Source organism: Carassius gibelio, chromosome A10 (genome assembly GCF_023724105.1).
Source record: "Carassius gibelio isolate Cgi1373 ecotype wild population from Czech Republic chromosome A10, carGib1.2-hapl.c, whole genome shotgun sequence".
Classification (NCBI taxonomy): Eukaryota; Metazoa; Chordata; class Actinopteri; order Cypriniformes; family Cyprinidae; genus Carassius; species Carassius gibelio.
The window spans coordinates 7,742,421-7,755,505 of record NC_068380.1 but is presented as its reverse complement, the minus strand read 5'-3'; the positions used below and the strand labels follow the sequence as shown (position 1 = coordinate 7,755,505).

The following is a 13,085-nucleotide window of genomic DNA, read 5'->3' as shown; positions in this document are numbered from 1 at the left end:
GATTCTGTGCTAGTGTTATGAGCGCGGGTAAACCGAAGGCTTGAATCAAGGGCAATCATCGCAAATGACGCCATTACGTCGAGCGCAAAAGAACCGGTGAACCGTTTTCTTCAACCGGTTTATTGAATCGAACTGTCCGAAAGAACTACTGGTGATCCGAAAACCGATGCAACCGGTTCTTCACTCGTGAACGAGTCAGTCTGTTGTTCATTATCTGGCTCGGCCCGGTGTTCATCTTCAGTTCTCTCTTCACAGCAGTTCAGTCAGTGTACTGTTTGAGTGCATGCATTACTCCGGGATATTGGTTTGTTTGAACTCCGAGGGAGTGTCAGCCACATTAAAAAGTGAACCGCTTAAGTCATTTGTGGATTAATGCGTATTAGAGATGCGAACCGTTTAAAACGATTCAGTTCGATTTGGTGAACTGAATGATTCGTTCGCGAACCGGAAATCCAGCTGCTTTGATTTGAACTCTTTTCTCAGTCTTCCTCTATCATGTCTGGCATCTCCTGAAGCATGCAGGATTGTCCTATGATTTCTAGAATTTTAAAGTTAAATATGTGTACTGTTTTATATAGTATGCAATGTCACGGAAGAGAAGACAATGCTGAATAAAATCGTCGTTTTTGCTATTTTTGGACCAAACTTTATTTTCGATGCTTCAAAAAATTCTAACTGACCCTCTGATGTCACATGGACTACTTTGATGATGTTTTTCTGACTTTTCTGTACATGGACAGTATACCGTACACACAGTTTCAATGGAGGGACTGAGAGCTCTCAGACTAAATCTAAAATATCTTAAACTGTGTTCCGAAGATAAAAGGAGGGCTTACATGTTTAGAACAGCATAAGGGTGAGTTATTAATGAAATAATTTTCATTTTTGGGTGAACTAACAATTTAATTCTTATTTTGAAATAAAATTTCCTTCGTCGTGTCATTAAAGGCTACAAAAAAAGAGCCACACTAAATCAGTGCAAATAATTTTATTTGAGCACTGTGAAGGTAAATTCTGATCACATATGAGAAATTTGTTTAATTATTTTATATCTACACAGCTGATCCTGTTCAAGTGGATATTTGTTAAATTATCAATTATAATCAAAGTATATAGCTTTTTCTGATATTTATATGCAATTAAGGACATCATCTTTCATACAATCATAAAACAAACAAAAACATAAAGGACAAAATGTGAAAAGACGAGCACCTTTATTTATTTTCTCTGTTTCACATTTCTTTCTATGATAGTGTTTACTTTGTTGCGTTTGTATAGTTCTTTTATGGATTGCATGACCTCCTCTGTCTTTAGAGTGTATATGATTGGATTCAGCATAGGGGGTATTATTTGTGTCAGGGAATTGTTAATTATCCGTGCATTTAGATCAATAGATGCTGAGATGGATTTAACATTTACACTTAAAAATGGAAGATAAAAAATAGCCACTAATAAAAGATGTGAGGTGCAGGTTTTCATGGCTTTGATGCGATCAGCACCATGAGCAATCTTAAGCAATGCTGCCGCAATGCAAAAATATGAGAGGCTTATCAATATCACTGGGAGACAAATTAGGAGACCAAATAAAATATATGCCATTAGATAATTTATGGAATTACTGTTACAGGAAAGACTGATGATGGGGCCATGATCACAGAAATAGCTATTGACCACAGTAGATCCACAAAAAGAGAGTCTGTTGACTAATCCCACAAGTACAGCAAATAAAGTCATAGAAAAAATCCACATACAACCTATAATGAGTGACATTGATGTTTTGGTAATAACTGCATGATACCGTAGAGGAAAACAAATAGCAACCAGTCTGTCATAAGCCAAGGCAAGTAGTGTCAAAGACTGAACGTTCATGAAATGAAACACAAAAAACATATTCATTAAGCATGCTTCATATGAAATGTCCTGGTGCTCAAATAAAAACATGTCTATGAGTTTTGGAATCAAAGCAGAGCTTCCACACAAATCAGAAAGAGCCAGATTAAAGACTGCAATGTATTTGGCTGTTTGAAGTCTGCGGGCCAAATATATGATACACATGATAAATGAATTCCCCAAAACGGTCACAGCATATACAAAACACAAAAACACATAGAAGTATTTTGCATGTGGGATATTAGAAAATCCATTGATGGAGAATGTTGCAGGGCGAACAAAGGTCACATTTGCAGAGTTTGAATGCACTGAAGTCAAGCTGCCTGTTGTGAGGATTGTTGTGTTACCTGTGATAAAGAACTCTTTTTAGATATACACTCAATAGCAGACTATTAAAATAATTATTTGAGTGTATCAGTCAATATTGCTTGGCACTATGATTCCTATCATCCTCCCTAAACAATTATTCTTAATAAATACAGAACAGTGTGTCTAAATAGTTGAATAGTAAGGATAGTTTACATGAAATTTAAACAAAATAAGACTGGCACAAGATTAAAGATGCGACACTTACAGTTTATACTTAAAAACAAACACTTTCATATTTAGTTATTTTATAATTATTTTAAAGAATTCAATACAAAAATCACACTGCTACTAACAATATAACTGGAACACAGTTTGTATAGTAAAACATGATTTTCATCATTTCATCATCATCATTTTATTTTTTATAATTTTTTATAAAGCATTTTCACAGACATCAAGTCCTTTGTCATGATAAGGTTAATAACTGAAGAAAATATAGATGTCAGAGCAAGAATAATTATAGTATTGGTGCTTAAAAGGACATGAAAGACATTTGTTAGGCAGATGGGCACATCAAATACAGCCACTACTATTAAATGAGCAGTACATGTCTTTGTGGCTCTTTGATGGTCATGTGGGGTTGTGAACAATGTTACAGCTATGCATGTATATGAAAAGATAATATAAAAAACTGGGAACACAATGATGACCTGAAACAGAACACGCATGCTGACACAGCTTGGGACATTTGACCCGAGATCACAGAAATGAATGATTATGACACTAGTTCTGCAAAATGAAAGTCTGCTCATGTTTGTGTGCATTAGTGCTAGCATCCACAAAGCAGCAATTATAACAAGCATTGATCTAATAGCTACTAATCTGTCAAAAGACAGAACAGTGAGAGTTAGGGAATTAACTAAAACAAATAACACATTGGAGAGTATGTTACACAAGCAAAATCCAACTGAGGCTTTCAAATTCAACTGATTCCCAAACAAAACTGCATCCAGTTGCTGAGGGATTTTTGTAATACTCTCACTAATGTCTGTCAATGATAAATTAAAGACAGAGATATATTTAGTGTGAAGATTTCTGTCCGTAATGATAATAAACATGAGACAGGTGTTTCCTAGAAAAGAAATAAAGTAGGCAATTAAGAGGAATAAATAAAAGTATCTCATGTGAGGCATACCAGAGAATCCAGCAGACAGGAAGGAAATATTCCTGCTTCCAGTGACCTCTTGAATCATCTTTTTTTCATCCTGTCTGGGCAGAAATGCAGAATAAGAAAAGGTTTAAAAACAATATTAATGTTAATGAATAGTTAATATGATATACTTACAGTAAGGTCTTATGGATGTTTGCCTGGCCTGCAGGGTCACCGTAATGCATTATATACTAAATGAAGAGATGTCAATCCCTTCAGACTATCACTATAACATTCTCCACCAATGGCAAACCTTTAAAGAGCGGTCATCCTGCCAGTCAAATCACAGCTCTGACAACAATGTCAAAGACAGTTAGTGTATTGTTCTAGGTTGTACAACTATTATTTCTTGGCCCACATCTTAAATTTAAACATCTCAGGTGAATAGAGTGGAAAATTTAACTAATACACAGAACTAATATCACTATATGTCACCAGCTGATTGATTACATTAAGAATTGCAAACATCTTTTGTATTACAAGTTTTCTAAAATGTTTAATATGACAATAGAGGCATTATTTAGTTAAATATGCATTAATTTGCATGCATTTCCAGAATAGAGATCTGAATATTCTAAATGTCATTTTGTTTACATATTACAGATCCGGGTTTGAGCTAAACTCTGCAGCGCATTGGCCCTCCAGGACAAGATTTGAATAACCCTGTTGTACATAAACACAACCCTTTGTAAATCCATCAGAATATAGATAGGAATTACATTTGGTAAATGCAAGATTTGTGGCTCAGTGCATGAGAGAAAAAAACAATTCATTTTGAGAAATAGGCCTTTAACGATATGTATTAAAAACGGCTCATCGGATGGCCATTTTTCACACGTTCATATGATTCTTTAGGGTCTTAATGAAAACTCTGTAACATCGTTTGGTAAAAATTTCTCAGTGGTAGTGTAAAAAACACCTTTTTTTTACCCTGTCACAAACAACTCCTTTCAGAGCATGCCGTTTTGTAGCATTTTCCTTTAAATGCAATATGAGCTCTGCTGACCCTGCCCCTTTCTTCCTAGCCGCTCTCAGAGAGACTTTAGTCACATTCATCGTCCAACTTACTAATTAGCACATTACACTAGGAAAGGTGATTTGCAAAAGATTCTTTAAAAAAAACTTTATACTCACTTGTTGGTGAAGCTGGACCACAAATGATTCGCATGAAGATAGAAGCATAGGTAGATAAGGGGCACATTCCCTTTAGAAACAAATCCACTGCATTTTCAGTGGCTCAGGTGTCAGAAGTAAATGACGACTGCTATGTTAATTATTACATCCAACAACAGAACACCTCACTCATTTAGGAGACATTCTTGTCCACATCTGCTTCGGCGGTGAAACAATGGTGGACTGATGACAGCTCACTCAGGACGGGTCTAAGGTAAGACGCCACACCAGTCTGTGCTGAAATGCCACTGTCAATCAAACTATTGTGGGAGGGGTAATGTTTTGAATAAAAAGTAAAAATACATAAATAAAACATAACCCTATATCAGTCATACAGTGCTACTGTGGCTGCTATGTGTGACACAAGCATGACCACCACCACCCACACGTGCCCCCTCAAAAACACAAGTGCCTGACGCCCTGATTGAATTCAGTAGAAATGTAGTGACTTTAGAAAATAAGCATATTAGATGATTAAAATTGTCTGATACAACACTGCCATCTAGTGGTTGACATCTACTGTCATTTTACCTCATGGACTCGGACCCTTAAAAACTGAACACATTTCCTGTTCATGGTAAGAAATGCTGCCGACTAGTCAAGTTTTGAAACCTTCCAGAATTTTGCTACACAAACACAAGTGTTAAAGACAATCTGAATACTGATTGTACGAGTGGTTTGTTTGTTTTTGTCAGGGCAAACAAACACTGGATCCAGTTGCGAATGAACAGGGAGGGAATGTTCAAGAGAGCAAAGAGGCCAGATGGTAGGAACAAGTCTCTCAGTCGGTAGTCACTCCTTGTCAGCGCAGGGACTGCAGTGGGCATAACCTCGAGAGACAGAAACTAAAACAGGAAACAGTGAAGGCAACACACCAACTCGAAACCATAAATCCAAGCACTAGCACTACAGCAGGAAACTCCAACAAACTGGACTTGATGGCACTGCAAGGAACGAGAATGACAGAGAACAGTAACAAACGATCTGACACTAGACAAGACAAACACATCTGATCTGATTTCTCGTCAGCAGCAACTGATGCTGATGGCCAATCAGAGCAGTGACACAGAATGAGCAAACGGATCTGCAAACCACGACATTACCCCACCCCCTAGGAGCATCACCTGATGCTTTCAGAGGGTACTACCTGTCAATTGTAGTCATCAATAACGGAGTGATCCAATATGTCTCGGGCAGGAACCCAACTCCTCTCCTCCAGACCGTAACCTTCCCAGTCCACTAAGTACTGGAATCCGCATCCCCTCCCCTTTGAGTCCAGAATACGACTAACCGAATAAGCTGGTTCCCCATCTATGATTCGCGGTGGTGGGGGAACTGGGGTAGGCGGATTAATAGCAGAACGAATGAGGGGCTTAATTTTGGAAACATGGAACACGGGATGAATTTTCCGGTATGCCAGAGGAAGTTTAAGGCAGACCGTCACCAGACTAAGGATCTTGGTGACATTAAATGGGCCAATAAATTTGGGAGCTAATATTCTACAAATGGAGCAGAGAGGAATATCAGTAGATGAAAGCCACACTTTTTGACCAACAACGTAGATGGGAGGCTTTGACCGGTGGCGATTGGCCTGGTCCTTGGTGTGTAACCCCACCTGTAGAAGAGTCATCCTGGCTGTTCTCCAGATGTCCCTGCACCTCTGGACGAATTTGTGAGCAGAGGGGATCGCGACTTTGGATTCTAAACTGGGAAAAATAGGTGGCTGGTACCCTAAACTACACTCAAATGGTGATAGGCCCATGGACAACACTGGTAATGAGTTATGCGTGTACTCAACCCAAGAGATCTGCTGGCTCCAAGAAGACAGATTCTGTGACGCCAAACATCGCAACCCTCATTCCAACTCTTGGTTGGCCCTCTCCATCTGACCGTTACTCCGGGGATGGAAACCCCAGGAAAGACTAACATTCGCCCCACTCTCCAAAATTTGGATATAAACTTCGGACCCCTGTCAGAGATCACATCCGTCGGGAGGCCATAAATAGGAAAAACATGGTCAATGACAGCAGCCGCTGTTTCTCAGGCAGAAGGTAATTTGGGCAGAGGGATGAAATGAGTAGCTTTCGAGAACCTGCCCACCACGGTTAAAACTACCGTGTTACCCTGTTTCGCCTGTGACGAAATCTAGCGCAATGTGTGACCAGGGTCTCGAAGGAACTGACAACGGCTGAAGGAGCCCCGCTGGGGGTCGGGTTGAACTCTTACAACTAGCGCAGACCAAACAAACCAATACAAATTGGCGAGTGTCACGAGCCATAGATTGCCACCAGAACTGTTGCTTAATAAGAGAAATGAGAAATGACTTACTCCTGTATGACAAGCCACCTAGGAACAATGACCCCACCGAATAACGTTGGACCGTAACCTCTCTGGCACGAATAATCTACCCGGTGGACATCTGGGCAGAGGCACTACCCTATGTAAGGCCGTGCGGACCTTCGATTCGATCTCCCAAGTTAGCATCGAAACCACACACCTCTGTGGAACGATGGACTCTGGAGATACCGGACGTTCAAATTGGTAAAAAATTACGGGATGACGAGTCTGGTTTGATGTTTTTAGAACCAGGACGGTAAGAAATGGAAAAATCAAATCGACCGAAAAAAAAGTGTCCACCGAGCCTGCCTAGAGTTAAGTCGTTTGGCGGATCTGATATATTCAAGATTCTTGTGGTCGGTCCAAACAATAAAAGGTACCCCCGAACCCTGCCAACAACTCTCTATTACCCATGTTGTAATTGCGTTCAGCGGGTGACAAATGATGAGAAAAATAGGTGCACGGATGAACCTTGCCATCCGCAGAGGAGCGCTGAGAGAGAACCTCACCTACCCCCGCCTCTGACACAACGACCTCCACCACAAACTGACGAGACGAGTCAGGGACGACAAGAATGGGGGCTGAAACAAAGCAGCTGCATTAGACCACCTGAAGGTCGTCATGGTGGAGGTCAAGGCAGTCAGAGGCGCAGGTCAAAATTGGCAAAGCCCAGAAACCTCTGCAGGACCTTGTGGGAATCTGGAGTTGTCCAATTTACCACTCCCTGAATCTTGTCGGGATCCATGCGCATCCCCTCGGATGACACAATAAATCCTGGAAAGGGGACAGACTGTGCATGAAAAATGCATTTCTCTGCCTTGATGAAAAGCCCATTCTCTAACAGCCTCTGAAGCACTCGCCTGACGTGCTGAACATGTTCCTGGAGAGACAAAGAAAATATCAATATGTCATCCAGGTAAACATATCAAAAATTGATTGACCATGTCTCTCAGCACATCGTTAACTAGTGCCTGGAAGACTGCAGGGGAGTCGGACAGGCCGAAAGGCTTGACCAAGTAATAAAAGTGCCCCCTGGGGTATTAAAAGCGGTCTTCCACTCATCTCCCTCCCTAATGCAGACCAAATGATAGGCGTTCAGAAGGTCCAACTTTGTGAATAAGGAGGCCCCCTGCAGTCTCTCGAAAGCTGAAGAATTCAATGGCAAGGGAGAGGTGTTCTTTACTGTGATGTTGTTCATCCTTCGATAGTCAATACAAGGACGCAGGGTACCATCCTTCTTAACCACAAAGAAGAATCCCACCCCTGCAGAAGAAGTGGAAGGGCAGATGAGTTTGGCTGCTAGAGAATCAGAAATATGTTTCTTCATGTCCTCCCTCTCTGGAGCGGAAAGTGAGTATAGCCCACCCTTAGGCGGAGACGTACTTGGCAATAACCCTAGGGCACAGTCATAGGGACGATTCGGAGAAAGAGACGCAGCCCGGGACTTACTGAACACTTCCCTCAGGTCCAAGTACTCCTCGGGCACGTTAGACAGATCTGTCTGCTTCTCCGGCAACACAGAACGAGACACAGAAGAACAAGCAGACACCAAACAAGACGCATGTCAATTCTCACTCCAAGACATGATAGTGTTCTGCCGCCAGTTTATGTGAGGATTATGTAGTGTGAGCCAGGGGTGTCCCAAAACCACTGGAGCACCAGCAGAATCAATGAGGAGGAAACGAATCTCCTCCACATGGTTGCCAGATGTGACGAGACTCACTGGTCCAGTAGAGTGTGTGATCGAGGACAGTAAGTGACCAGCCAGAGAGTTGACAGTGATGGGAGGCTTGATGAAAATGAGGGGGATCCCGGGTTGGTGGGCCAGGCCTTGATCCATGAAACTTCCCTCCGCCCCAGAGTCCACCAAAGCCACACACTGATGATGAGAGTTGGCCCACTGCAGTCTCACTGGGAGGAGCGTTGATTCGCGGGTGGATTCGCATAGGGAAATGCCACCCATCAGTAACCTCCCTGCTACTGATGGGCCCTGACTTTTACTGGGCATTTAGTTGCAAAATGACCTACTGCTCCACAATACAAACACAGACCCTGTGCTCTTCTGCACTCCTTCTCCTCCCGGGAAAGGCGAGCTCTGCCCACCTGCATGGGTTCGGGATTGAGTGCGGTACTCACCGTATCGCAAGGAGGAAAGGGGGGACGAGCCTCCATGTCTGGAACCTGGTCTTGGAGTTTCAGACCATCTCGACGTTTCAACCTTGCGTCCACTCGAATGGCCAAGTCAATCAATCCATCCACTGCAGTTGTTAAGTCCAGAGTGTATATCTCTTCTTGGATACGGTCATCCAACCCATGCAGAAACATGTCCCACTGTGCCTCATCGTTCCAACTGCACTCCGCTGCCAGCGTCCGGAACTAGATGAAGTAGTCTACCACTGACCTGTTGTGTTGTCATAGATCCGCCAGTGCCCTGGCTGTATCTTTGCCAGACACAGCCCGATCGAAACACCTTCCTGAGTTCACTACTGAAAACTTGGAATGACTATAGACACCGATGTCGCCGCTCCCATACTGATGTTCCCCACAGCGCCACTCTACCTGATAGCAGCGTGATGACGAGTGCAACCTTGGATTCCTCAGTGGAAAATGATGAGGGCTGCAGAGTGAAGAACAGTGAACATTGAGTCAGAAATGCACGACAGAGTTTGGGCTCACCCAATTAGGCAGCAGGCGGTGACAGTTGTGGTTCCGTGTTGCTGGTATGTTGGCTGGTGGGTAAAACGTTTTGGCACAGTGGGCACGTGAACAGGCTCGACTCTCAGCTGTTGTATCTGGGTAATGAGATCTGAGACCTGCTCTACCAAGGCCTGAACTGCTCGACTGGTAGCCATGATCTGTTCACCCTGACGATGAAATCGAGTGTCGTTCTTCTTAAGGATCGCTCGTACCACGGTTACATTAGCTGGATCCATGATGTTCAGATCATTATTTCAGGGCAAACAAACACTGGATCCAGTTGCGAAAGAACAAAGCCTTTATTTGAATGTTCAAGAGTCAAGAGAGCAAAGAGGCCAGATGGTGGGAACAAGTCTCTCAGTCGGCAGTCACTCCTTGGCAGCGCAGGGACCGCAGTGGGCATAACCTCGAAGACAGGAAAATAAATCCAAGCACTAGCACTACGGCAGGAAACTCCAACAAACTGGACTATACGGCACTGCAAGGAGCGAGAATAACAGAGAACAGTAACAAACGATCTGACAGTAGACAAGACACACACAGGACTATAAGTAGGCCAACAGAAACAAGACGCACCTGTCGCTGATCTGATTGCTCGTCAGCAGCAGCTGACGCTGATGGCCAATCAGAGCAGCGACACAGAATGAGCAAATGGATCTGCGGACCGTGTTTTTTGTTTACATTTTTTATACAACTTTTTTACTTGTATTACTTTTAAAACGTTCCTTGTTACTTATTATAACACATTTTAAATTATAATTGAAATTATAAGGATGACATCGACTCCACCCCCTCACAACTGGAGCAGGAGTCAAGTCAAGTCATCTTTATTTATATAGCATTTCAAACTAAAAAGATTGTGGCAAAGCAACTGAACAACATTAATTAGGAAAACAGTGTGTCAATAATGCAAAATGACAGTTAAAGGCAGTTCATCACTGAATTCTGTGATGTCATCATCTCAGTTCAGTTTAAATAGTACCTGTGCAATCATTTGCGATCAAGTCAACGATATCGCTGTAAATGAAGTGACCCCAACTAAGCAAGCCAGAGCGACAGCTGCAAGGATCTGCATCTGTGGCTCTAGCTGTCCTGGTCTCGGCTGTCTTTCAGGGCTGTAGAGGTCCTCTCTAGGTGCTGATCCACCATTTGGTTTGGATACCTACTGGATCCGGGTGACTGCAGTGACCCTCTGATCTGGATACAGACTGGATCTGGTGGCTACGGTGACCTCGGAATAAGAGAGAAATAGTCTAATATTAGCGTATATGCCATTATTCTAATGATGTAGCAAGTACATCAGGTGTTATGGGAAGTTTTCACGGTTCCGGTGTACCTATTTAATGCAGCCTAAAAATCCTTTAACAGATTTGGATATTAGAAGCGTATTAGTGTGTTATGTGTAAGCCAGGTTAAAGAGATGGGTCTTTAATCTAGGTTTAAACTGCAAGAGTGTGTCTGCCTCCCAAACAATGTTAGGTAGGTTATTCCAGAGTTAAGGTGCTAAATAGGAAAAGGATCTGCAGCCGCAGTTGTATATTATATTGTATATATAGTTGTATAAGTGTTTGATATTCTAGGTATTATCAAATTGCTTGAGTTTTGAGAATGCGGTGGATGTGGAGGACTATAATGTAACAAGAGCTTGTTCAAATACTGAGGTGCTAAACCACTCAGGACTTTATAAGTAATAAGCAAAATAAAATTAAGAACACTAGCTGCTGCATTTTGGACTAACTGGAGTTTGTTTATTAAGCATGCAGAACATCCACCCAGTAAAGCATTATAATAATCTAACCTTGAGGTCATAAACGCATGGATAAAAATGTCTGCATTTGACATTGAGAGCATAGGCCGTAATTAAGATATATTTTTGAGATGGAAAAATGCAGTTTTACAAATGCTAGAAATGTGGCTTTCTAAGGAAAGATTGCTATCAAATAGCACACCTAGATTCCTAAATGACGATGAAGAATTGACAAAGCAGTCATCAAGTCTTAGACAGCATTCTAGGTTATTACATGCAGAGTTGTTGGGTCCTATAGTTTACACCTGTTTTTTTTTTTTTTTTTAGAATTTAGCAGTAAGAAATTACTCATCATCCAGTTTTTTATATTGACTATGCATTCTGTTAGTTTTTCAAATTTGTATTATCAGCATAACAGTGAAAGCTAACACCGTGATTCCTGATGATATCCCCCAAGGGCAACATGTAAAGCGTGAAGAGTAACGGCCCTAGTACTGAGCCTTGAGGTACTCCATACTGCACTTGTGATCGATATGATACCTCTTCATTCACTGCTACGAAATGATGGCCCATCATAAAAGTACAATATAAACCATGCTAATGCACTTCCATTAATGCCAGCAAAGTGTTCTAGTCTATGCAAAAGAATGTTGTGATCAATAGTATCGAATGCAGTACTAAGATCCAATTGCACTAATAGAGAGATACAACCATGATCAGATTGTTTGTTTGTTTTTTCTCTAAGAAGGAATATAATTGTAAGGATACTACTTTTTCTAGTATCTTGGACAGAAAAGGGAGATTCGAGATTGGTCTGTAATTAATTAGCTCTTTGTGGTCAAGTTGTGTTTTTTTTTTTTTTTTTTTTTGATGAGAGGTTTAATGACAGCCAGTTTGAAGGTTTTGGGGACTTATACTAATGACAATGAGGAATTAATAATAGTCAGAAGAGGATCTATGACTTCTGGAAGCACCTCTTTTAGGAGATTAGATGCAATAGGGTTGAACATGCATGTTGCTGGTTTAGATGATTTAACAAGATTATACAGTTCTTCCTCTCCTATAGTAGAGAATGAGTGGAACTGTTCCTCAGGGTATCTATAGTGCACTGTCTGATGCGATACTGTAGCTGATGGCTGCATAGTTACAATTTTATCTCTAGTAGTATTCCTCTTAGAATTAAAGTCATTATTGCTGTGATGTTGGGAAATGGCAACACTTGTTGATGCTTTATGGAAGAGGATGATCCAGTGAATGGGATGATCTCCAGGACAGGCTGTGCTGAGCTGCACCACGCTCTTCAGGATTGTATGGCTGAGCACCAGGAAGGGAGGAAGTGTCAGACTGAGGTTCAGAAGTTTAAGGAGTGCATGACCACCTACCCGAAAACTTGCAAAGAGCAGCTTCTAAAACAAAGGACTTCTGCCACACAATGTGCCTGACACACAGGCCTCTGAGACAGTGCTGCACAATAAAACATTAATCTCGCTTTCCTGGAAAAAAAAAGGTGTAGTGTAAAGATTGTCTCTCAAGAGTGCATTGAAATTTTTCATGATTCATGAAAGGTGTGATTGTGTAGTTCATTTTAATGTATTTTTATATGCTTAAAAACATGGTTACTACACTTTTGCTATAAACACACCATGGTTAATTTTGTAAGACTATTATGTTATCCGCTAGCATTCCTTTCCAAATACATTTGTAATGAGCACTACACAAACT

The 13,085-nt window shown here is 41.5% G+C and overlaps 2 protein-coding genes across 2 annotated transcripts; one reads left to right on the top strand and one right to left on the bottom strand.

Annotated features, from left to right (window-relative positions):
* Positions 1-673: 673 nt before the first annotated feature.
* On the bottom strand, positions 674-9,852 carry LOC128020642 (olfactory receptor 1468-like). The gene is made up of 5 exons (XM_052607255.1): positions 9,596-9,852; positions 9,479-9,536; positions 9,056-9,295; positions 8,369-8,426; positions 674-2,237 (listed from the first exon to the last, which is right to left on the bottom strand). Exons 1-5 carry the CDS (start codon positions 9,850-9,852, stop codon positions 1,219-1,221), a joined length of 1,632 nt encoding a protein of 543 aa, XP_052463215.1. The 3' UTR covers positions 674-1,218.
* Positions 9,853-10,389: 537 nt separating this feature from the next.
* Positions 10,390-12,805, top strand: LOC128020641 (cytochrome c oxidase assembly factor 4 homolog, mitochondrial-like). The gene is made up of 2 exons (XM_052607253.1): positions 10,390-10,431; positions 12,605-12,805. The coding sequence occupies exons 1-2, from the start codon at positions 10,390-10,392 to the stop codon at positions 12,803-12,805; spliced, it is 243 nt and encodes an 80-aa protein (XP_052463213.1).
* Positions 12,806-13,085: the final 280 nt, after the last annotated feature.

Bases quoted from the DNA above. Each gene is read 5' to 3' on its own strand.
- LOC128020642 (XM_052607255.1), bottom strand. From the start codon at position 9,852: ATGGATCCAGCTAATGTAACCGTGGTACGAGCGATCCTTAAGAAGAAC. The intron at 9,296-9,478 runs GTAGAGTGGCGC...TACTTCATCTAG, and splicing joins CGTCATCACGCTGCTATCAG to TTCCGGACGCTGGCAGCGGA. The intron at 2,238-8,368 runs GTAAGTCCCGGG...TCTTTATCACAG, and splicing joins GGACCTGAGGGAAGTGTTCA to GTAACACAACAATCCTCACA.
- LOC128020641 (XM_052607253.1), top strand. From the start codon at position 10,390: ATGACATCGACTCCACCCCCTCACAACTGGAGCAGGAGTCAA. The intron at 10,432-12,604 runs GTCAAGTCATCT...TTTATGGAAGAG, and splicing joins ACAACTGGAGCAGGAGTCAA to GATGATCCAGTGAATGGGAT.